Source organism: Puma concolor, chromosome C1 (assembly GCF_028749965.1).
Source record: "Puma concolor isolate L17-30 chromosome C1, mPumCon1.1.hap2, whole genome shotgun sequence".
Lineage (NCBI taxonomy): Eukaryota > Metazoa > Chordata > Mammalia > Carnivora > Felidae > Puma > Puma concolor.
Window position 1 is genome coordinate 19,351,626 of NC_141674.1, and position 24,861 is coordinate 19,376,486.

The following is a 24,861-nucleotide window of genomic DNA, read 5'->3' on the forward strand; positions in this document are numbered from 1 at the left end:
GTGAAGTTTCGTAAAAAGAGGCTTCCCCTCTTTTCTTATAAAGTCCTGCCTATATAAAAACAAAAAAACACTTCTGTAGGGAGCCTCTTGTCCCCTTCTGTAGGGATTTTACCCAAACTCTTAAAGTAGTTCCATCTTACAGCTTGCACACTTGCTCCCTAGGGGCTGTTTGAGCCTCTTTTAAGGTAGCGTACCTGCAACATGGGAAACTGCCACCTGGTGGATAACATCTCGGCTAGAACACAGGTGTTCAGGTGAGACCCTGGCAGTGACAGAGCATATATTATTAAAAAGTTGCTTTTCCAGAAATAAAGCGGTAATGTTTTAATTACCATCAGAGTCAGCTTATAGAGTCATTTATTTGGATTCGTAGTTTTACAAAGGGAGTTCCCTCATACCTTGTAGAAGAGTGGTATCACATCCAGATTGTTATATAGCTCAGGCTATTTTAAGGGAGATGTTTAAACACAGAAGAAGTCTTTAAAATGCTGTAAAATCCCCACAAAAATAAGTAGAAAGCAGAATGATGGTGGTTTTTTTTAAATCTCTCTATCCTCTCTGACCCCATACATCTGGGCCCAGGAGATTTGCCTTATCACCTCAAAAAGGTGTCAGGAATAACGGTCCCATGGTTGAGTGGGTAAGCTAACAGCCAGAGATTAGAAGAACACCCATCCGTAAGAAGCGCTGTTCCAGTCAGGCATCTGAAAGGGCACAGAGGTGGCTCTGCAGGCTGAGTGGGGACTCTTTAGTGGAGGGATGAGTACCTGCCCTGCCTCCTCATTGCTCATCAGAGACTCGCACAAGTTTACCAGCCACCTCTTCCTCAGGGAAAGGCACCATCATACCCCCTCAACAAGTGGCCCCATTGCTTTATTTACACCAAGAAAATGCTCAATTATAACGTCATCCCTTGCCTCCCTCCCACCCACACTCCCAACCCCCCCACCCCAATATTTTCCTACAGCTCTGCCATTTCGAGGTACTTTTAGAACAAAACCGTCATAAAGACATTTAGACTTGATGCCTGATAACCTGATTACCTTCTGAGTCCTGGGTAAAGAGCAAATCAGGCTGCAGATTTAACTGAGTGGGCGTCTCCTGGCACTGAGCCCAACGGCTGCTAGAAAACTGCCCTAAGCCCCGATTCTGGTTGTTGGTTACATCTTGGAAAGGAGCTCTAGAGTTGTGGGCAATGACTCGCTGGCCCTGAGAATCCTCAGTAAAAAGCTGACTCCAAGAGTCCTTGTCATTCTTTTCACTGTCCCAAGAAAATAGAGGGATAGGACAAGGGCTTTGTTTCACTGAGTGTGTGTTTTCCCCATTCCAGGAATCCCTGTATGTTTGAAGGAGGATCGGGGTCTGTCTGGTTTCTTTTGCAGACACCTTTTCTAATGGCGTCTTGTCCAAGGGCTCATGGCCCTTGCCCCGAGGTGGTTTAATGGGTCTCTCCACACCCTGATAGTTCTTTTTCTTAGATCCATGAAGCCATTCCCTTTTCCAGGAAGAGTCTTTCTCTTCCTCCTTTTGGTCCAGTGAGCGAGAACCTTCCAAGTTCTTGGTGAAGGAACAAGATGGAGAGGCTTTACTCTTTCCAGCACAGACTAAGGTGTCAGGCTGGAGCAAAGACAGCACAGTCAAAATTGGTGTTCCCATTCTGTGGTGGCCAGAATCCTGGAGGGGCTGTGGAGAAAGTCCGGCTTCCTGGGTGTCTGCAGGGGTTGAAGTGGCTAATGGGGGTGCCATGCAATCATCCCCTAAGCCCTGGATCAAATGGTCTAGCTGGGTTACATCATTCTTAGACTCTTTGTTGGTCTGACTTTCTATAGGAGATGAAACATTCCTCTGGTCACCACCAATTGTCCTTCCTAGTAAGACAGACATGAGCAAATATTACTCTGCAGGAAAACTCTGCCCTGAGCAGGATTTAGCTGGTTTTTTTTTAAATCAGTATCAGCTACTACCACTACCTAGTGCAGGGGTCTCAGACTTGTCACACACCTTTATAGCTGGTCTTCCTGCTTTTAATCTCTACTTTCTCCAAAATGATTTTTCTAAAACACGGTCCTCATATTATGCTGCTCAAATATATGGATGCTTCCAGTGATCTGCCTAACAGAGTCAAACATGCTAGCTATGCTCAGATCACACAGCCTACTTTTCTGGCTGCGTTTTCATATGTGGGGTTTGTCTAACAGGGCACGTCAACTTTGCTTTTGTTTTTTATTTAACATGGTTTCTCCTAAACAGTGATTTTGGCTAAATATATCGTCCTTTGAGAAGTATGTGAAACAGTTTTCACTGGTGACAACTGCACTGGTGACAGTGCAAAGAACATTAAATGCCCCACTCTGCAAACATTTCATGGGAAAGGGAGTAAAGACCATCAGGATGCTAAGTCAACCAGTAGGAAGGACAATAAAAAGAAACTGCTAATGTTCAGCCTGTCCCTTTGATCAGGCATGGAATGGATCCTGTTCTGCCTTGATGAATTACATGGAATCCTCCCGCCCATTATACCAAGATCTAATTACAAACAAAGCTGAATGATTTCCTCTTCCTCCAACAGGAATCATAGGGCAGAAACCATGTTTTGTGAAAGATTTCTCAACGTTGCCTAAGAATTCAATAGATTATAGAACATGCCAGAATTTTGAAATAGGAGGCATTCTTGAAGAAAATCAGCCCTTGTTACTTAAAGCAAAAAGTTGCTTATTTTAAGTTCTTGTTTGGGGCAGGAAGAGTGAATTTAAGATTTATGCAGTGCAATCCTGGGAATCAAAAGAGTTCAAGCTCTCCCAGCACCCTTCATCCGGCAGACACCCTGCTCTGTAAGCCCCAGCCTGCTCTGAGGTAGCATATCCTCTGAAAAGGGACACGTAAGCAAAGAACTACCAAAGGATGATGAGACACAAGCAACTTTATGCCAACCTTTCTAACAAAAACACATCTTTGACTAATTTGAGAAGCTTTATACAGAAACACCTACTATTAAATAATCTTAGACTGTTCACTGTGGCCAATCCAAGACCTAACTAATGGCAGGTCAGCTCCCGTGCACACCCCAACTCCCAAAGTATACCTTTCTCCCCACCGCTCTGTCAGGAAGTACAAATATTTAATATTAGACTGAGTGAACCAGAAAGAAAATGTTTGTAAAAGCACGTATATATTGCTTTGCAGAAGGGGAGGTTTTGTTGTGTTTTATAACACAACCTCTTCTAATAAGTCACTAAGTTTAACACAAAGCACTAGTGTCACCACTTCTCATAAACGTTGCAGCAGAGGAGAGTGCACGCATTCCTTTCTGCTCCCTGGGTATTCCCAGGCGGGTCACCATACCTGGCTGCAAGGTGAAGAAGGAAGCGATGCTGGTCTGCCGAATGCCTGCAGGTGCAATTCTTTGAGTAAAGGAAATCTTAGCCTTTTTTTCTCCAGGAAAAAGTGTTAGCATTTTGGTGTTTGGCTTCATTACATGTGTCTGAGAAGGGGGAGAAAAAGAACAATAAAACCTATTAATATCAAAACAGGTGCCAGATGGGAGAGATTCAACAAACACCAGTGATCCTCACAGAACCCTACTGGACCCTTTGGACTCCACCCTATCCTAGTCTCTGGGTAGTTTTTGCTGTGTACATCATCATCTACCATTTCCTGCCATACTGATGGTATTTTTCTCAGCAAATCACATATTCCAACTATAGCCCAATCTTTCTGCTTCCCCACGGAAATCAGGCTGACTAAACAGGATTTGTTGAAGTGATTTCAGGGATGACACTCTCTCTTATATTTAAAGATAATGATTCTACATTAGCAGCAGTGGACACATACCTAGTGGTTTTCAAATAGCCACATATGGTTAAGAGCATGGCTCCACAGTCACACAGCTTGGGTTCAAATCAATCCCAATTCTGCCACCGCTACTTATTAACTGTGTGATGTTCTGCAAGTTGTTTAATCTAGGTCTCATTCTCATGTGTGAAATGGGGACAGTAAAGTACCTATCCCATAGGGCTGTTATGAGGATTTGGTGAGTCAATTCACATAAAAGGCTTACACACAGTTCCTGGGATTCATACTAGTTGGTTATTACTAGAAGGAAAAGCAATGAAACAGCTAGTCTTACACACTTTCAGCCCCTTTATACTTTACAGTATGAATTAGAAGATGTACCATAGAGATTTGGGAAGTTTTGTCAACTAACTATAAATCTAACCTCATCTTTATTTAGTGTGATTTGGTTTTGTTTCGACTTGCTGGTTAAGAAATGCCTGAGAAGTAACCTGAGAACGGGGCTATACTCAATTCAGTTTGGTGTGAAAACCAAAGAAGAAATGGCATTTGCCAACATTCATGCTACAAATTGGAGATAGGTCTGAAACTTGAACCCAAATTATTAATTCTAGCCAAAGCTGACTTCATTTTTACATTTGGAAACTAAAATGTACTTTAACTGGTGAAAAAAGAAGGAACTCCTTGATATAAAACTCATACTTTGACTTGCAGTACTGGCTTGGAACTTTCCCTTCCACTACACAAAACTAGAAAACTGGATAAGATACATAACACAACTGATTTTAGACGGTGGACAACAGATATTGCATTGGATTGTGAGCCCTGAGAGAAGAAAAACAAATGAGGTGAGCCCTATGATGACCCTAGCTTTCTTCCTGGAATCACCTGTCGATTAATTAAATATATGGAGACTGGAATTTGGAGAAACTGAGGTGGCCACTCCTCCTCTTACGTTGTGAAGTCCCCCACCTTGAACTTCGGAAGAATTTTGTGACTGACCAATAAAGTATGATAGAAATAACACTACATGGTTACAAAACTAGGTCATAAAAATGTCATGCACTTCTGTCTTGCTTTCCTGAAATGCTCACTCTTGGAACCTGGCCGCCATGCTATGAGGAAGCCCAAGTAGGCACATCACTCTCTAAATGTTATGAGACACATCCTAGATATGGGAAATAGTGAGATAGAATGCAAACAAGTATTTTAGCACCTATATGCTAGGGACTGGGAATATAATGATGCACAAAAATATACAGACTGTTTCTGCCCTGGTAAAGCTTACAGCTTATGGGGGAAAAAAAGACTAATAATATACAGTTATTTAAATGACTTACAAGAATGCCAAGTCCTGCATACACCATAGAAATACAAAGGATTGTAAGAATATTATGAAAAATTATATGCCAACATATCAGACAACCTAGAAGAAATGGATAAATTCCTAGAAACCTATAACCTCCCAAAACTGAATCAGGAAGCAGAAAATTTGAACAGATGGATTACCGCAATGAATTGAATCAGTAATCAAAAAACTCCCAACAAACAAAAGTCCAGGACCAGACAGCTTCACAGGTGAATTCTACCAAACACTTAAAGGAGAGTTAATACCTATTCTTCTCAAATGATTCCCAAAAATTGAAGAGGAAGGAAAACTTCCAAATTCATTCTATGAAGCCAGCATTATCCTGTTATCAAAACCAGATAAAGGCACTACTACAAAAGGAGACAACTATAGGCCAATATCTCTGATAAACACAGATGCATAAATCCTCAACAAAATATTAGCAAACCAAATCCAACAATACACTTAAAAAAAATCATTCACCACAATCAAGTGGGATTTATTCCTGGGATACAGGGTGGTTCAATATTCACAAATCAATCAATATGATATATATCACATCAATAAGAAAAAGGATAAAAACGATATGATCATTTCGATGGGGTGCCTGGGTGGCTTAGTGGGTTAAGTGTCCGACTCTTGATTTCAGCTCAGGTCACGATCTTGTGGTTCGTGAGTTTTGAGCCTGCATTGGACTCTGTGCTGATGGTGCAGTCTGCTTGGGATTCTCTCTCTCCCTCTCTCTCTTCCCCTCCCCTGCTCATGCTGTCTCTCTGTTTCTCTCAAAATAAACTTTAAAACAAAATGATTTCAATATATGCAGAAAAAGCATTTGACAAAGTACCACATGTATTCATTATAAAAACTCTCAACAAGGTAGGTTTAGAGAAAACATACCTCAACATGATAAAGACCATATGAAAAACCCACAGCTAACATCATGCTCAATGGTGAAAGTTTAAACTGACAGCTTTTCCCCTAAGATCAGGAACAAGACAAGTGTCCACTCTTACCACTTTTATTCAACATAGTATTGGAAGTCCTAGCTTCAAAAATCAGACAAAAAAAAAAAAAAAGAATAAATGGCATCCAAATTGGTAAAGAAGAAATAAAACTTTCACTATTGGCAGGTGACATGATACTATATATAGAAAACCCTAAGGACCCCACCAAAAAAACCACTACAACTGATGAATGATTTCAGTAAGGTTACGGGATACAAAATCAATGTACAGGATGCAAAATCAATGTGCAAAATCCGTTGCATTTCTACACACTAATAATGAAGCAGCAGAAAGAGAAATTAAGAAAACAATCCCATTTACAACTGCACCAAAAATAATAAAATACCTAAGAATAAACAACCAAGGAGGCGAAAGACCTGTACTCTCAAAACTATAAAACACTGATGGGGGCACATGTGTGGCTCAGTTGGTTAAGGTTAAGCATCTGACTCTGGGTTTCAACTCAGGTCATGATCTTATGATTCGTGAGTTCAAGCCCCCTGTCAGGCTCTGTGCTGACAGTGCAGAGGCTGCTTGGGATTCTCTCTCTCTCTCCCTCTCTCTCTGCCCTTGCCCTGCTCATGCTCTCTCTAAAGAAATAAATAAACGTAAACAAAACAAAACAAAAAAACAACACTGATGAAATAAATTAAAGATGACACAAACAAATGAAAAAAATATTCCATGCTCATAGATTAGAGGGACAAATATTGATAAAATGTCCATACTACCCAAAGCAATCTAAATATTTAACGCAATTCCTATCAAAATACCAACAATATTTTTCCACAGAACTAAAACAAACAATCCTAAAATTTGTACAGAACCACAAAAGACCCTGAATACCCAAAGCAATCTTGAAAAAGAAAAACAGAGCTGGAGGTATCACAGTTCCAGATTTCAAGTTATATACAAAGCTGCAGTAATCAAAACAGCATGGTAAGGGCACAAAAATAGACACACAGATCAACAGAATGAAATAGAAAGCCCAGAAATAAATCCACAATTATATAGTCAATTAATCTTCAACAAAGGAGGCAAGAACATGCAATAGGAAAAAGTCTCTTTAACAAATGGTGTTAAGAAAACTGGACAGCTACATGCAAAAGAATGAAAATGAGGGGTGCCTGGTGGCTCAGTCGAAGTGTCTGACTTCAGCTCAGGCCATGATCTCACAGTTTGTGAGTTTGAGCCCCGCATCAGGCTTCATGCTGACAGTGCAGGGCCTGCTTGGGATTCTCTCTCTCCCTTTCTCTCTCTCTCTCTCTGCCCTTCCCCTACTCATGCTCTGTCAAAATAAATAAATAAACTTAAAAAAAAAAAGAAAAAGAAAATGGACCACTTTATTACACCCTACACAAAAATAAACTAAAAATGGATTGGATTAAGGATCTAAATGTGAGGCCTGAAACCATAAAAATCCTAGAAGAGATCACAGGCAATAATTTCTCTGATAGCAGCTGTAATATTTTTCTAGATGTCTCCTGAGGCAAGGGAAACAAAAGCAGAGCAAAAATAAACTATGGGGATGACATCCAAATAAAAAGCTTCTGCACAGCAAAGGAAACTATCAACAAAACTAAAAGACAACCTACCAAAGGGGAGAAGGTATTTGTAAATGATATATACAATAAAGGGTTAATATCCAAAGTATATAAAGTACTTATATGACTCAACACCAAAAAAAAAAACAAAACAAACAAACAAAAAAAAACCCCTCAAATAATCCAATTAAAAAATGGGCAGAAGACACGAACAGACATTTCTCCAAAGATATACAGATGGCCAACAGACATGAAAAGATGCTCATCATCACTCATCATCAGGGAAATGCAAATCAAAACTAATGACATATCACACCTGTCAGAATGGCTAAAATAAAAAACAAGAAACAACAGGTGTTAGCAAGGATGTGGAGAAAAAGGAACCCCTGTACACCTTGGGAGTGCAAACTGGTACAGCCACTGTGAAAAACAGAATGAAGGCTCTTTCAAAAATTAAAAATAGAACTACCATGGGGCACCTGGGTGGCTCAGTCAGTTAAGCCTCCGACTCTTAACTTCGGCTCAGGTCATGATCTCATGGGTTCCTGAGATCAAGCCCCGCGTAGGGCTCTGTAATGACAATACAGAACCTGCTTGGGATTTTCTCTCTCTCTCCCCCTCCCCTGCTCGATCTCTCTCTCTCTCTCTCTCTCTCTCTCTCTCTCTCTCTCTCTCTCAAAATAAACAAACATTTTTAATACAAAAAAACCCACAAAACTACCCGGGCGCCTAGGTGGCTCAGTTGGTTCAGTGTCTGGCATGGCTCAGGTCATGATCTTGCAGTTCTTAAGTTCAAGCCGCATCAGGCTCTCTGTTGTCAGCACAGAGCCAGCTTTGGATCCTCACTCCCCTCTTCCTCTGCCCCTCCTCCACTTGCATGCTCTCTTTCTCTCTCAGAAATAAACATTAAAAAAATTTTTTTTTGTTTAAAGAATTACCATATGATCCAGTAATCTCACTACTGGGTATCTACCGAAAGAATACAAAAACACTAATTCAAAAGGATATATGTGCTCCTATGTTTATTTCAGCACTATTTACAATAGCCAAAATATGGAAGCAGCCTAAGTGTCCACTGACAGACGAATGGATAAAGAAGATGTGATATATATATACATATGGAATAGAATATTATTCAGCCATAAAAAAGAATGAAATCTTGCCATTTGCAACATGGATGGACCTAGAGAGTATAACACTAAGCAAAATCAGTCAGAGAAAGACAAATATCATATGATATCACTCATATGTGGAAGAAACAAAACAAATAAACAAAGGAAAAAAGGACAAACCAAAAAACAAACTCTTAACTATAGAGAACAAACAGGTGGTTACCAGAGGGGAGGCAGGTGGGATGCTGGGTGAAGGGCTGAAGAGTACGCTGATCTTGATGAGCATGGAGTAATAATACATGAGATACTAAGTCACCGAAACTAATTTAACACTGTTAACTATACTGGAATTAAAGTTTTTAAAAAATACTAAGTCCTATAGAGAAGACTTACAGAAACTACACATTATGTTGAATACCTGAAACTAATTTAACACTGTATGTTAACTCTACTGGAATTGTTTTTTTTTTAAATACAAAGTCCTATAAAGCAGACTTATAGAAACTACACATTACCAGATAACAGTAAGACCTCAATTAGCAAAACATCTTAGAATAAAGCTTTTCACCAAGTTGGCCATCTTAGCAGGAATAGAACATTCTTTCCTCAGGTCAGAGCAGTATCAGGAGTGACAATGTCCCCACAGTTATAACTCCCTTACAAGACTTATGGCTTTAAGGAACTATGTTTATCTCAGTGAAATGAGTGAGCACAGGTCATCTGGAACTGAGGGGACCCAGGTACAGTCCTTTAGCTCATTATCCTTACCTCAAAATAGATCCAACCCTTGTGTGTATATTACACAGTGTAAGAAAGCCTGTCTAAAAGGCACAGGGTTCGTACAGGACCAAACACGTTGGTAAGCCACAGCCTAGGTATTAACAATTCTTACCCTGTAAGAATGCCTCAAAGAATCTAACTTCAAGAAATACATTCCCTCCAACCCAAAGCATCTCTAGTCCTTTGGCATTATCACATTCATGGTCCCATTGAGTTTTCTTCTTTCAGAGTGGTAGGAGTAACTGACTTCCTACAACCACGGAGGCCCTGCTATTGCTATCACAAGGATCCCCTGGGATGTATTTCTACAGAGAACAATGTTTCTTTTGGCTGCAAATCACCTCAAAAGTATGGCCTTTTCTTAAAGACAACTCTATTATCAAAGCAGATCTGGGATCATATAATTCACCCTTCTAACTATTGGAAGATGTTTGTGCTTCCATGGCATTGAAGTTCAGTTTAGACCTCGTTCTATTTTTCTCTCTTCCAATAATTTATCTGCAAGTCTGTCTTAAAGTTCTGCTTTCAAACCAATTTAATTCCCCTTTTTTATGATTCATATGGCCTTCAAGTCTAGTATATACTTTGATCCAACTTACTTTTTTCATTATGGTCACTGGTCTTGAATTTATGTATGAAATCTCATTACCCTTATATACTGATAGCTTTGAAAAAAATACGAACACGTGTTTCTTTTTGCCCTACTTCTTTTATGCTTGAGATCCCACACTCCTCTCTTCCCACTTCTCCAAGTCCGCCCTCCTCCTCAGTCTCTCACAGAAAACCTTTTCCAATCAGTCACTGTCACACCTTATCAAGTCACGCTGAAAGTGATGCTAGCTAATAAGGACACCCAAAAGAGGACTGTTTAAGGGGTCTGACCCAGAAAAGCTGCCAAGATTCCCATCATCTCCAACATAAATGAGCTTGGTTGAATGAATAATAATAAAGTATTCATTCAAAACTTGCTTCAAGCTCTCCAAACCTGTGAAACAAATAACACATTATCCTAGTTCAGATATCATAAACTCTTGCCTAGTCCTAGACTATTACAATAGTTTCTTAACTGGTCAGGCCCTCATTCAATACCTGTTTCAATGAGTCCCCCACCCAATAACTAATCTTCTTGTAGTATAACTGTCAGCATACCATCTTGCTCAAACTCTATCAATCATTTCTCTACTACCTTCTAGCATAAAGTACCAACTCTCAGACCACACACATCAATGATTCCAGTTTATCTTTTTCTCCATTACCAAAACCTCTGTGTATACTGTAGCATAATACTTACCTATATGCCAGTTCCTATTATGGCCTCCACCTTGCTCATTTCTTTGCCTCACACAGAAGGGCCTTTTTCACACCCAAGTCTGAAATGCTACATATACTTCAGTTTAGCCCCAAGCATTCCTGATTCCAACAACCAGAGGTGATCTCTTCCCTTACAAACTTGGCATTTATCACTTGGTATTTCAAGACTTACCTGACAAAATCCTGGTATCAAAATTTGATTCACATACTTTTTTTCTGTCCTCCACAGAACTAGCTTAATGCACAGAGTGAGCACTTAATTCAGTAAATATTTTAGGAAGAAAGTGGGTATATAGGAAGGAAACATTCTGATTGTTTTATATATGTAACTACTCGTTACATTTTCAACATCAACAAAGCTCCCAGAAAACATTAAGCCTTTTCCAATACTGTGATCAAAGCCAAGGTGAGCTCCTGTCACTGTAATTTGTGTCACCCATAGGTCCAGAGCACAGACTGGATGAGAAGTACACCCATGGAAAACTAAAGGTTTTCCTCCCAAAATAATCTAACAATACAAAATCTGTTACAGGAATCTTCTCTGGAACCACCCGGCACTGATTTTTCATCTTAACCTAATGACAACTTCAACAGGGGTAACAGCAAAAAGCAATTTCTTTTAAGTGTCACAACTAAACTGAAGACCTGATATGTCTACATCCATTAGCATTACTAAGTCTCATAAAAAGGGCACTTCTTGCTAATGAGATTTTTCTCACTTAAAGAATGTCCCGCATACCAGATCATTATAGTATGGTGTTTTCATACACATGCCATCAATGTTGCCCTAATAAGACTATGTACTGAAGGTCTGTTTAAGCTTCCTGATTTTAACTACTTCCAGTACAGCAATGGCCAAATGTGGCCCTCTCAATAGCAGAGATGATGGTCCCATGCGAAAAGAAGAGCACTGTGTTCACTTAAATTGCAAAGCAGGTGCCTTAAATAAAATGCAATGGAGTTGGGGCGCCTGGGTGGCGCAGTCGGTTAAGCGTCCGACTTCAGCCAGGTCACGATCTCGCGGTCCGTGAGTTCGAGCCCCGCGTCGGGCTCTGGGCTGATGGCTCGGAGCCTGGAGCCTGTTTCCGATTCTGTGTCTCCCTCTCTCTCTGCCCCTCCCCCGTTCATGCTCTGTCTCTCTCTGTCCCAAAAATAAAAATAAACGTTGAAAAAAAAATTTAAAAAAAAAAAAAAAAATGCAATGGAGTAGAAACCCCCACTCTGGAACAAATCTTCAAGTCCCCCTGGAAGGTGTCAACTTTGTGAAAAGAATTACTGTGTATGTGTGTGTGTTTGTGTGTACACACACACAACATATACAGTTGACCCTTGAACAATGTGAGGGTTAAGGTCACCGACCCTCCCACACAGTTGAAAATCCACACACAACTTTTGACTCCCCCAAAAACTTAACTACTAATAGCCTACTGTTGACCAAAAGCCTTGTTGATAGCAGTCAACTAACACATTACATTATATGTATGTACATACATTATATGTATTCTTACAATAAAGTAAGCTAGAGAAAAGAAAATATTAAGAAAATCATAAGGAACAGAAAATATATTTACAGGACTGTACTGTATTTATCAAAAAAAAAAAATCTGCAAATAGACCCACGCAGTTCAAACTGTGTTGTTCAAGGCTCAACTGTACATACAACCAGCCCATGTTATATCTATTCTCCCAATTTCCAAACACTATTTCAAGACTTTTTTTTTTTTTTCTTTTTTCTCTACAATCATCTACTTACTCCAGTCCCAATTTCTGGCTCCTAAATGTAAACAGAACTAAAGGGAAAATGCAAACGTCCTTTAAAAAAGGAGAGATGCCAAGGGCTGCAGATAACTGGACAAAAGCCACAGTTTAAAAACATTTAAGAGACTTCCCAACTCCTACCAAGCCCACATTTAGGTCCTTCTTTTTTTTTTCTTTGTAGTGTTTATTTATTGTTGAGAGAGAGCTAACTCAAGTAGGGGTAGGGGTATGTGGGCAGAGAAAGAGGCAGAGAGAATCCCAAGCAGATTCTGAGTTGTCAGTGCAGAGCCCGAAGAGGGGCTTAAACCCACAAACTGTGAGATGACGACCCAAGAGGGTCGAAGACCCAAGAGGCAGACACTCAACCGAGCCACCCAGGCGTCCCATGGGTCCTTCTTGAGCATAACCATGTTTTAAATATATCCATAGAAAGCAATAATCCGCCAAAAATAACAATTTAAACTTATACTATTCTGAATTAGGCCCTTGTCATCTCTTGCCTAAATTTCTGCACTATCCTCCAAATTCCTCTAAACTTTCAGTGTACCACTTACTTTCACGTAAGTACAACTGGGCTAATCTTGGAGACTGTTATGTCAAATGCCTTCCATGAATTTCCCACCACATGGTACTATTACCCTCCTAGTCTCACCTTCAACTCCCCTACATTTTTAACAGCTTTTTAACAACTACATAACAGATATATAATCTTTTTAACAGAGATATAATCCACATACCATAAAATTCACCTACTTAAGTGTACAGTTAAGTGTTTTTTAATAGAGTTGTATAAACATCACCACTATCTACTTTTAGAACATTTTGCATTGTACCCATTAGCAGTCATTCCCCGTTCCCACCCCACCCTAGCCCCAGGAAACACTGACTTACTTTTATGTATCTAGAGATTTGTCTATTCCGGACCTTTCACACATCATACAACAGCTGGTCTTTTGTGACTGGCTTCTTTCACTGAGTGTGTTTTGGAGGTTCATCCAGCTTGCAGCAGGTGTATGAACTTTAGTCCCTTTTTAATGCCAAATAATATTCCATTGTTTGGATATACCCTTTTATCTATCCATTCATCATTGTTGGGCGACTGGGCTGTTTTTATTCTTTACTATTACAGGAAATGTTGCTACAAACATTCAAACATTCACTCATTGGTATACGAGTTTTTTGTGAAAATATCTTTTCATATTTCGGGTATACACATAAAGGCAGAAGTGCCAGGTCATACGTTGAACGTATAGGTAACTACGTTGAACTTTTTGAGGAACTGCCAAACTGTCCTGCAAACTGCCTCTACCGTTTTATACGTGCACCAGCAATGTATGGGGGTTCCAGTTTCTCCAAGTTGATAACAACTTGGTATTCTCTTTTTGATTATAGCCATTCTAGTGGGTGCCAAGTGGTTATCTCCTTGTGGTTTTGATTTGCATTTCCCTAGTGACTAATGATATCGACTATCTTTCCAAGTGTATATCTGAATAGACCTATAACAAGTAAAGAGATTAAATTAGTAACTTAAAAACTTCCTGCAAAGAAAAGTCCACTGTGTGCCACCTGAATTGGCTGAGAATTGTCAAAACCGGCAAGTTTAGGCTCCTCTTTGTTTAAGAGGCTTCCTTTAGCTCCTGTCTCTCCTCTGACACTTTGCTACAACCAGCAAGAAGAAACGAGGTAACACCTTCGGTACTGCCTAGAAATCTCCTTAGCTGCATCACATCACCCAGTTCCTTAAGTACGTTCTCCACCTTCCACCTCACTACAGCCAGCAGTAGTTGTAATAAACCTCCTGTCACTACGTAACAAGGATCCCCTTTCCTCTAATTTCCAGTGACATTATTTTCACTTTCCTTTAAACCCTCACCCACAGCTTCCTCAAAGACCATCCTAGTTCTAAAAGCAGTTTTTAAAAGCTCTTCAAGCTTTCACTAGCACTCCCTTCAAAGTCCTTCCAGCTGCCACCCACTGCCGCATTCCAAAGCCACTCCCCCATTTTCGGTTTTTGTTAGGCAGCACTCCACTGCCAGAACCAAAATCCGCATTAGCTTTCTATTGCTGCATTAACACACTGCCACAACACTTAGCAGCTTAAAACAACATTTATTATCTCACAACTTCTGCGCATCAGGAATTTGAGAGCAGCCTATCTGGGTGGTTCTGGCTCACAATCTCATTAGGTTGCATTTACGATATCAACCAGGACAGCAATATACACTTTCAAGGTGGCTCGCTCACACAACTGTTGGCAAACACAGTAAGGTTCCTCTATAAAGCTGCCTGCATATCCGCACAACATGACAGCTGACTTCCCCTAAAGAGACAATGAGGCTGAAGCTGCAATGCTATTTATGACCTAGCCTCAGAATTCTAACATTAACACTTCCATCACATTCTAGTCATCAGAGTCACTAAGCACAGCCCACATGTGGGGGGTTGCTTAATCTCCACCTTTTAAAGGAAGGCGTATCAAAGAATTTGTGGACATATTTTTAAACCACCACTCCTTCACCCACTATAAAAAATAATCTTGTCTTTCTCTAAATGCTTAGAATTTCCTTACACCTCTAAGGCACTTATAGTCTGTCTGACAGTTATGTGTGTACCTAACATATCCCATGCTGCCAGGATTGGAACCATCTTATCCACCTTTTTATCATCTGAGGACACCTTACACATGATGAAAAAACACACTGGACCAAGAGTCAGAAGACCTGGAATCGAGCCTTAGAGCTGCACTTACTCCGATGTGATCTTGAGCAAATTTCTAGCCTAACTTCAATTTCTTCGTCTGCAAAATGGAGATCATCTCACCTCCCTCACAAAGCTTACTGAGAAAGTTAGGTCAAACAATACATGTAAAGAAGTTTTACAAAACATAAGCCATTACATAAAGATCACATTGATAAACATTTGTTAAGTTACATTTACAGACCCGTATCAGTATTATAGTACTGACCCTAATATAGTGTTGCTACAATGGATTTCAGTATTATTATTATTAAGCCTGTTCAGTTTCAGTGAAATACTTTTCTCCTCTATTTTTTCTTCTTTTTTTTTTTTTTTTGGTTAAACACTTTGACATTTTACCAGAGGGCTCCAGGCCATCTTTGCTCTAAAAAGCTCAACGTCCTCCCACTTATCTTCTCATCAGAGTGAGAAAAATAGAATCAGCAACTATAACTGTATCTAAAAGGTTTTATCTAAAAGCTCAGATGGATTAGTTCACTCAATCAGTTTTTACTGAGTACCTACTACGTGCCACTGTTTGAAGGACTGCCCAATGCAACTTTCATTCTAGTAGAGGAAAATAATAAATGAACAAGTAAATATGTAGTATTGTAGTATATCTGATGGTAAAAGGGCTACAGAGAAAAATAAAACAAGACTAAGGTGTTACGGAGTATGGGGAGTAGGGGCTAAGTGAAAGGCATTTTTATGGTGATTAAGAAGTGGACTCAATGTTAAGTTGACATCCAAACAAATGAAAGAGCAGAGCCATGTGGCATTTTAATCCCTATGTATTTGAAGTGAGGTGTATAAAAGTCCCTGCAGAGATACGCTTGGTTGGAAGACCAGTATGACTAGAGCAGAGTGAGGCAGAGAAAAGGAGATGAGGTCTAACATGTGAGAGGGAGCCTGCTTGGGATTCTCTCTTTCTCTCTCTCTCTCTGCCCCTCTCCTCCACCCACCCTGTCTCTCTCTTTCTCTCTCTTGAATAGATAAAATAAAACATAAAACATAAAAAATATTTAAAATGTGTGAGAGGACATACATGGCCAAATCGTCCCTTGCAAGCCTCAGAGATTCCGGGTTTTACCAAAGATAGGAAATCACTAGATGGTTAAAATTAACAGTGAGCAAAGGGTCACTCTCATTCTGACTCGGGCAGCAGTGGTAGAAAGAATAGGAAATTATGAGATTATAAACACAGTTGAAGGCAGAATGCAGAGGATTTGCTGATGGACTGAGTGTTAGTAAAGCCGCACAGTGGCATTCAGCGTTCTGCCAAGGCTGGCCAAGAAACAAACCACTGATGCCTCAGCCAAGATTTCTGACAGCTTCACATTTCTGTCTCCTTAGTTAGGCCCACTTCTCCTTCTCTGCTGCATGTATCTCAAGGGTAAGAAACCTTCTGCATTATAGGTGAAGAAATAGAAATTATTTTTGAGTTGTAATGATATTTTTTTTTTTTACATTTATTTATTTTTGAGAGACAGAGCATGAGCTGGGGAGGGGCAGACAGACAGGGAGACACAGAATCCAAAGCAGGCTCCAGGCTCTGAGCTGTCAGCACAGAGCCGGACGCAGGGCTTGAACTAACAAACCGTGAGATCATGACCTGAGCCGAGGTCAGACGCTTAACCGACTGAGCCACCCAGGTGCCCCAATATAATGACATTTTGAATATAGTACACCTAAGAGACAGCAAATACACAAAACACATAATGAATCTTCTTACTTCTTTATTGTGTAGAAAAATCTTAGAAATATTCCTCAATATTTTAATATAGAGGTATCAAAGTTAAAATACAAAATCTAAAAACCATGTAAACAAGATGGCCTTTTCAAAAACTCATACTAAAACTCATGTCTCACATGGAAAGTTCTCCCATCATGTATTTAATGAAAGATGAACAGCAGAAAAATGTTTGATATCATCTCATCTGTGGGGAAAACAGATTTATATACATAGAAAATGTCTCAAAGGATACCAAATTGTTAAAAGTAGCTACCATCAATGAAGCTTTTTACTCTTTTGTTTTGTGTATTTTGTGTTTTTTACTGAATACAATTCTATATATTTTTTTTTACAAACATATATTACTCTCAAATTAAAAAAAAAAAAAAACTGAAATGAAAACAAATACAGTAGCCTCCATACCAAGGCCTAGGGAATGAGCTGAGCTTGCCATGTCTGCGGAACCAGGAGAGAAGCAAATCACTCCAAACTCATCGGTATCTATCTTCCAGCCAGACTACAAACCACCCCAGTAGTCTCCCCAAAATAACAGACAGTTATGTTTAGAGATCAAGTGGGAAGGGGCATGTTTTCTAAAACACTTGGCCACTAGCAACTGCCTTAATGCCTGACATTAAAACTCAAACAAATGTGTGCCTATTTGATAGATGCTTTAGGAAAAGGCAGGTTTCTACATCCTGTGAAAGGGAATCTTTAGTACTTTGCTCTGGGCTGGAAGTCTTAAAAAGTTAGAGGAAAAGGAACTAGTCAGAGAACCAAAGTTTTCAACAAAATTTAATAGAAAATTTTAGGGACGCCTGGGTGGCTCCTTTGGTTGAGTGTCTGACTCTTGATTTCGGCTCAGGTCATGATCTCACAGCCATGAGATGGAGCCTTGTGTTGGGCTCCTGCGCTGGGCTGGGCATGGAGCCTACTTAAGATTCTCTCTCTCCCTCCCTCTACCTCTCCCCTGCTCACACATGTGCTCTCTAAAAAACAAACAAAACTTTTAACACACATTTCTCTCCACACACATGCACCAAGAAAAGGCCATGGGAGCACATGGGGAGAAGGCAGCTCACTGTCTGTGAGCCAAGAAGAAAGTCCTTACCAGAACTCGACCAAGCTGGCACCCTGATCTTGGGCTTCCAGCTCCCAGAATTGTGAGAGAATGAATTCTGTTGTTTAAGCCACTCAGTCAACAGTAGTTCGTTATGGCAGCCTGAGTAGACTAAGGCAAACTACTGCATGCAATGGATACTATTCCACATCATGGAATACTATATAGTCTTTAAAAAAGAATAAAGCAGCTCTTTGTGAATGCATATGAAATGATACATAAGATGCAACAACAAGTGAGAAAAAGCAAGTTGCAGAACAATGTAGAATATGCTACTTATATGAAGGAATAGATATTGTATTTGCTTGTACATATACAGAATATCTCTGGAAGGATACACAAGAAAGTTGTGGCCTCTGAGATGGGTCAAGGATGGTTAAAAGTATTAGGTAGATATTTCACTGTATATCCCATACATTTTAAATCATTACCAGACAAATTGTAATACCTACCCCAAATATGTTTTTTTAATATTTATTTTTTAGAAAGAGAGAGAGAGTGTGGGCACATGCAAGTGAAGGAGGGGCAAAAGAGAGGGAGAGAGATGATCCGAAGCAGGCTCTGTGCTGACAGAGAGCCTGATGCAGGGCTCGAACTCACAAGTGGTGAGATCATGACCTAAGCCAAAGTCAGACTCTTAACGAACTGAGCCACCTAGGCACTGCTACTGGCCCCCCCTCCCCGCCGGAAAAACATTTTCAAGTAAAAAAAAAAAAAATTTTTTTTAAGGAACAGGTGGTTTGTTATTTCTCAAAAAAAGGACTTTAATGGAGGCACCTGGGTGGCTCAGTCGGTTAAGTATCCAACTTCAGGTCAGGTCATGATCTCACGGTTCATGAGTTCAAGCCTCACACTGGGCTCTGTGCTGACAGCTCAGAGCCTGGAGCCTGCTTCAGATTCCGTGTCTCCTTCTCTCTCTGTCCCTCCCCCACTCACACTCTGTTTCTCTCTCTCAAAAATTAATAAACATTAAAAAAATTATTTTTAATGACTTTAGGGGCGCCTGGGTGGCTCAGTCAGTTAAGCATCCAACTCTTGACTGCCACTAAGGTCATGATCTCACGTTAGTGAGATGGAGCCTCACGTAAGGCTCTGAGCTAACACTATGGAGCTTGCTTGGTATTTTCTCTCTCCCTTTCTCTCTGCCCCTCCCCTGCTCACACTCTCTCTCTAAATAAATAAACAAAGAAACAGTTTTTAAAAATGATTTTAGAGGCACCTGGGTGGCTCAGTCGGTTAAGCATCTGACTTCAGCTCAGGTTGTGATCTCTCGGTTTGTGGATTTGAGTCCTGTGTCGGGCTCTGTGCTGACAGCTCAGGAGCCTGGAGCCTGCTTTGGATTCTGCGTCTCCCTCTGTCTCTGACCCTTCCCCACCTGTTCGCATTCTGTCTCTCAAATATAAATAAATAAACATTAACACAAATAAGAATAAAAAACGACTTGAGTTGTAAGACACTTTTTAACAGTCATCAATTACTTTGTTCAGGAGATTGTAGCCACTGTAAGGGAGCAAAATTTGCCACCCCAAAATGTGTCCCTTTGGCATATGTATTAGTTTAGGCTGATTACTTTAAAAAATTTTTTTATGTTTTGTTTTGTTTTGGAGAGAGAGACAGCGTGTGAGTTGGGGAGGGGCAGAGAGAGGGAGACACAGAATCCAAAGCAGGCTCCAGGCTCTGAGCTGTCAGCACAGAGCCCAAGGCAGGGCTCGAACCCGTGAACCGTGAGACCATGACCTGAGCCGAAGTCAGACGCTCAACCAATTAAGCCACCTAGGTGGCCCTAGACTGATTACTTTTTTGTTGTTGTTGTTTATTTATTTTTGTGAGAGAGAGATAGAGCATGAGTGGGGGAGGGTCAGAGACAGGGGGAGATACAGAATCAGAAGCAGGTTCTAGGCTCCAAGCTGTAAGCACAGGGCCTAACACAGGGCTTCAACCTACAAACTGTGAGATCATGACCTGACTGAAGTCGGACATCCAAACGAATGAGCTACCCAGGCACCCCTACAGGTGCATTTCTACACACTAATAAGGAGCTATCAGAAAGAGAAATTAAGAAAACAGTTGCATCCATTTACAGTTGCATCAAAAAGAAAAAAAATACCTAGGAATAAATTTAACCAAAGAGATAAAAAGACCTGTATTCTGAAGACTGTAGGACATGGATAAAAGAAATTGAAAATGATAAAAATAAGTGGAAAAATCGTGCTCAGGGACTGGAAGAATTAATATTGTTAAAATATCCATACTACCCCAAACAATCTACAAATCCAATACAATCCATCAAAATACGATTTTTCACAAAACTAGAACAAATAATTCTAAAATTTGTATGGAACCCCAAACAGACAAAGCAATCTTGAGAAAGAAGATCAAAGCTATAAATATCATGCTTCCTGATTTCAAACTATACTACAAAGCTATAGTAAAACAGTACGGTACTGACACAAAGACACATACATAGGTCAATGGACTAGAGAGCCCATAAATAAACCCACAAGTATATGGTCCATTAACCTACTACAAAGGAGGCAAGAATATACAATGGGGAAAAGACAGTCTCTTCAATAAATGGTGCTGGGGAAACTGGACCACTATCTTAACACCATATATAAAAATAAATTCAAAATGGATTAAAGACCTTAATGTTAAGACCTGAAACCAGAAGACTGCTAGAATGAAAGGCAATAAGCTCTTTGACGCCCATATTAGCAGCAGTTCTTTGGACCCGAATCCTCAGGCAAGGACAACAAAAGCTAAAATAAACACAGGGGATTACGCTGAACTAAAATGCTTTTGCAGAGGAAACCATCAACAAAACAAAAAGGCGACCCACTGAATGGGAGAAGATATTTACAAATCACACATTCAGTAACACATTTGGTTAATATCCAAAATAAAGAACTGACACAACTTAGTATAAAAAAAGATTAAAAAGTGGGCAGAGAATTTGAAAAGATTTTTTTTTTTTTAACGTTTATTTATTTTTTTGGGACAGAGAGAGACAGAGCATGAACGGGGGAGGGGCAGAGAGAGAGGGAGACACAGAATCAGAAACAGGCTCCAGGCTCTGAGCCATCAGCCCAGAGCCCGACGCGGGGCTCGAACTCACGGACCGCGAGATCGTGACCTGGCTGAAGTCGGACGCTTAACCGACTGCGCCACCCAGGCGCCCCGAAAAGATATTTTTCCAAAGAAGACATACAGATGGCCAAGAGACACTCCTGAAAAGGTGCTCAACGTCACTAACCATCAGGGAAATGTAAATCAAAGCCCCAGTGAGACATTACTTCACACCTGTTAGAATGGCTAGTATCAAAGAGATAAAAAATAACAAGTGTTGGAGAGGATGTGGAGAAAAGGGAACCCTCATACACTGTTGCTGGGAACACAGACTGGTGCAGCTACTATGGAAAACAATATGGAGGGTCTTCAAAAAATTAAAAATAAGGCGCCTGGGTGGCTTAGTCAGTTAAGCAACCTCCGCTCAGGTCAAGATCTCACAGTTTGTGGGTTGGAGCCCCATGGAATCCTCTGTCCCGCCCCCCTCTGCCCCTTCACTGCTTGCACTCACCTTCTCTTAAAAATAAACATTAAAAAAAAAAAAAGCAAAAAAAAAAATTTGAAACTAGAATTACCATATGCTCCAATAATTCCACTTCTGGGTATTTACCTGAAGAAAATGAAAACACCAGTTGGAAGAGATACATGCACCCCTATATTCATTGCAGTATTATTTACAACAGCCAAGATATGGACGCAACCCAAGTATCCATCGATAAACAAACATAAAGAAGATGTGATAATACCTACAACGAAATATTACTCAGCCATCAAGAATGAAACCCTGGGGCGCCTGGGTGGCTCAGTCAGCTGAGCATATGACTCTTGATTTCGGCTTAGGTCATGATCTCACAGTCCTGACTTGGGTTTGTGACCTTGAGCCCCACATCTGGCTCTGCGCTGACAGCACAGAGCCTGCTTGGGATTCTCTACCCTCTTCGTTGGCCCCTCCCCCGTTTGCGGGCGCTCTCTCAAAATAAATAAATCTTTTAAAAAAAGAAAAAAAAATGAAATCCTGACATACAGCATGGATGGACCTAAAGGGTATTACACTAAGTGAAATAAGCTAGACAGAAAAAGACAAATAGGTCTGACTCCACTCATATGTGGAATCTAAATAACAAAAGAACAAACAAAACCGAAACAGATACACAGGTATAAGAAACTGTTCGTTACCAGAAGGGGGAGGCGCCGGGAGCCGGCGAAACAGGTGAAGGGGATTGAAACAGGTGAAGAGGATTAAGTCACAAACTTCCGATTACAAAATAAGTCATGGGAGGTCAAGTACAGCGAAGGGACTATAGTCAATCACACTGTAGTAACTTTGTAGTTACAATAATATCGTAGTAACTGTATGGTGACCACAGCAACTAGACTTATCGTGGGGATCACTTCTTAATGTGTAAATGTTGAATCACTATGATGTACACCTGAAACTACCAGGATATTGAATGTCAAGCACAGTTCTACCCAAAAAACAAACAAAAAAACAACACTCCTCGGAGCACATTTTCTGTCCACCCTCCCCCCACACCTGGAAGCCTTGCAGTCCCAGTCTCTTCCTTACCCATCCACAGCCTGCCTGCCTTCCCCCCCCCCCGCCCCATTCCTCTCCACTCTTCCCAAACCCCATTTTTCACCCTTCTTTAGGCTCCAGTCCCTCTCGCCTCTGAATTCCCAAAGCCGTTCCTTTCTTGGTCCCCGACTTTACCTCCATCACCTCCCCTCTCACGCCTCCAGGTCCCTAACCCCTCCCCCAACACCCTCCCGCGCGCCCACGACCCACCTGCACTTTCCGCCTCTTCAGCGCTGCCGCGTCCAGCCACACGCCGCAGGCCTCCTCCTCCGGGCCTCTCCGCCTCATGGCCGCCGCGGACACCCAGCCCACCAGACGCGTGGCTCTCGCTGCCGGTCCCGCGGCCTCAGGGAAGGGCTATAACGGCCGCCGCCGGCGTTCGGATCTCGCGCCAACGCTGGGGGGGCCGAGCCAGGACGTGGCCGCCGGCGCAAGCACCGCCCCGGCGCGCGCCCCGCCCCGCCCTCAAGCCCCGCCCCTTTCCTTAACTCCCGCCGGAGGCTTTAACCGTGGGTTCGCTCCTTGCCCTTTACCGAGGCCTTCACGTCATTTGTGACGGGTCTTCTGACTCGAGAGTCGCTTTCCCGCGACTGTGCTGTGTCAACGCGTTCGCGACACTGCATAAGGAATATATGCTTATATGCTTTTTGCTGTGTTGGTTGCACTTTTTAAAAAATTTTTAAATGTTTACTTGTGACAGACAGTGAGCGGGCGGGGGAGGGGCCGAGAGAGGGGAGACACACACAGAATGTGAAGCAGGCTCCAGGCTCTGAGCTATCCGCATAGAGCTCGATGGGGGGTCCGAACCCACCAACTGTGAGATCATGACCTGAGCCCGAGTCCCACTGCGCTTAACGCACTGAGCCACCCAGGCGCCCCTAGTTGCACTTTCTTGCTGTAAATGTAACTTCCCCGGGGCTCTGGGTTTTGAGTCTCAGTAACCAAACACTCGAGTTTATGAATTACTCTTGAAAGTGAAAAAAAGATCTAAGCATAACTATGAGACCACATGGGAGAGGATTTAGAAAATGGGGAGAAAAATGAAAGCTCAAAGTTTGGAGTCCCAGGCCTATCAGCTCCCAGTCCTGCCTTCACAGCTCATGTGTGACCTTGGATTTTAAAGAGGATCAAGTGAGGTAACATTTGTGAAAGTACTTTGCAAATTCTGAAAGCCCCTCAGAAATGCAGAAGTGCTGGCATCCCACTCATCCATTCCATCCCTAATCACGTGTCCCATAGATGTTCTTTATATATGTATATAAATTATATACATATATACATATGTATATAACTATATATAAATATATATAAATCATATACAAAAAATTATATAAATTTATATATATAAATTATATACATATAAAAATATATATAAATATATAAATATATAAATATATAAATTATATACATATAATATGTATACATATATATATTATATACATATAATATGTATACATATAATGTGTATATATGTATATATTATATATAATATATACATATTATATGTATATAATTATATGTGTATAAATTATATATATTATATATAGTATATTATATATACATATATGTATATATATATAATATATAATAGGATATAATATATATAATAGGATATCCTATTATATATATCCTATTATATATCCACTGTGTGTGTGTGTGTGTGTGTGTGTGTGTGTGTGTGTATACATATCGGGAGAATGGTATTTCTTATTCATTTGGGCTTTTTTAAATTATCTGTACTTCCTAATTTTCCTTCACTGTACATATAAAATCCTCCTTGATTGAAGGAAAGACCAAAAAATGAAGTCCTTGTCAAGTTATAAAGTGGGATTATGTTCCTTTATCTTCTAAAACATATTTAGTAATACAACTGTGCTCCCTTCCTTGCCAAAATGAAAAAGTTCATACATATAGTGTATAGGGCCCCCGACCCCATCCCCAGGCAAAGATAAAACAGGAACTGCCTTCCTCCTCCCTGTTCT

The 24,861-nt window shown here is 40.6% G+C and overlaps 2 protein-coding genes across 4 annotated transcripts in view; one reads left to right on the forward strand and one right to left on the reverse strand.

Moving 5' to 3' along the window:
- MTFR1L (mitochondrial fission regulator 1 like) overlaps window positions 1-24,861 on the forward strand; it is a 44,255-nt gene that overhangs the window by 18,347 nt on the left and 1,047 nt on the right. The gene's annotated exons all lie outside the window — the stretch shown is intronic.
- On the reverse strand, window positions 341-23,317 carry AUNIP (aurora kinase A and ninein interacting protein). 3 transcript variants are annotated; one of them, XM_086716088.1, is made up of 4 exons: window positions 23,090-23,317; window positions 3,343-3,481; window positions 1,044-1,868; window positions 341-443 (listed from the first exon to the last, which is right to left on the reverse strand). In XM_086716088.1, the coding sequence occupies exons 1-4, from the start codon at window positions 23,165-23,167 to the stop codon at window positions 439-441; spliced, it is 1,047 nt and encodes a 348-aa protein (XP_086572214.1). In that variant the 5' UTR covers window positions 23,168-23,317; the 3' UTR covers window positions 341-438. The 3 variants fall into 3 exon arrangements, with proteins under 3 accessions (XP_086572214.1, XP_086572213.1, XP_086572215.1); XM_086716087.1 differs by lacking the exon at window positions 341-443 and having other exon boundaries at window positions 950-1,868; XM_086716089.1 differs by lacking the exons at window positions 341-443; window positions 23,090-23,317 and adding an exon at window positions 13,541-14,169 and having other exon boundaries at window positions 950-1,868.

Bases quoted from the DNA above. Each gene is read 5' to 3' on its own strand.
- AUNIP (XM_086716087.1), bottom strand. From the start codon at position 23,167: ATGAGGCGGAGAGGCCCGGAGGAGGAGGCCTGCGGCGTGTGGCTGGAC. The intron at 3,482-23,089 runs GTGGGTCGTGGG...CCCCCTTCTCAG, and splicing joins TGAAGAGGCGGAAAGTGCAG to ACACATGTAATGAAGCCAAA. The intron at 1,869-3,342 runs GTATGGTGACCC...CTGTCTTACTAG, and splicing joins CTTCTTCACCTTGCAGCCAG to GAAGGACAATTGGTGGTGAC.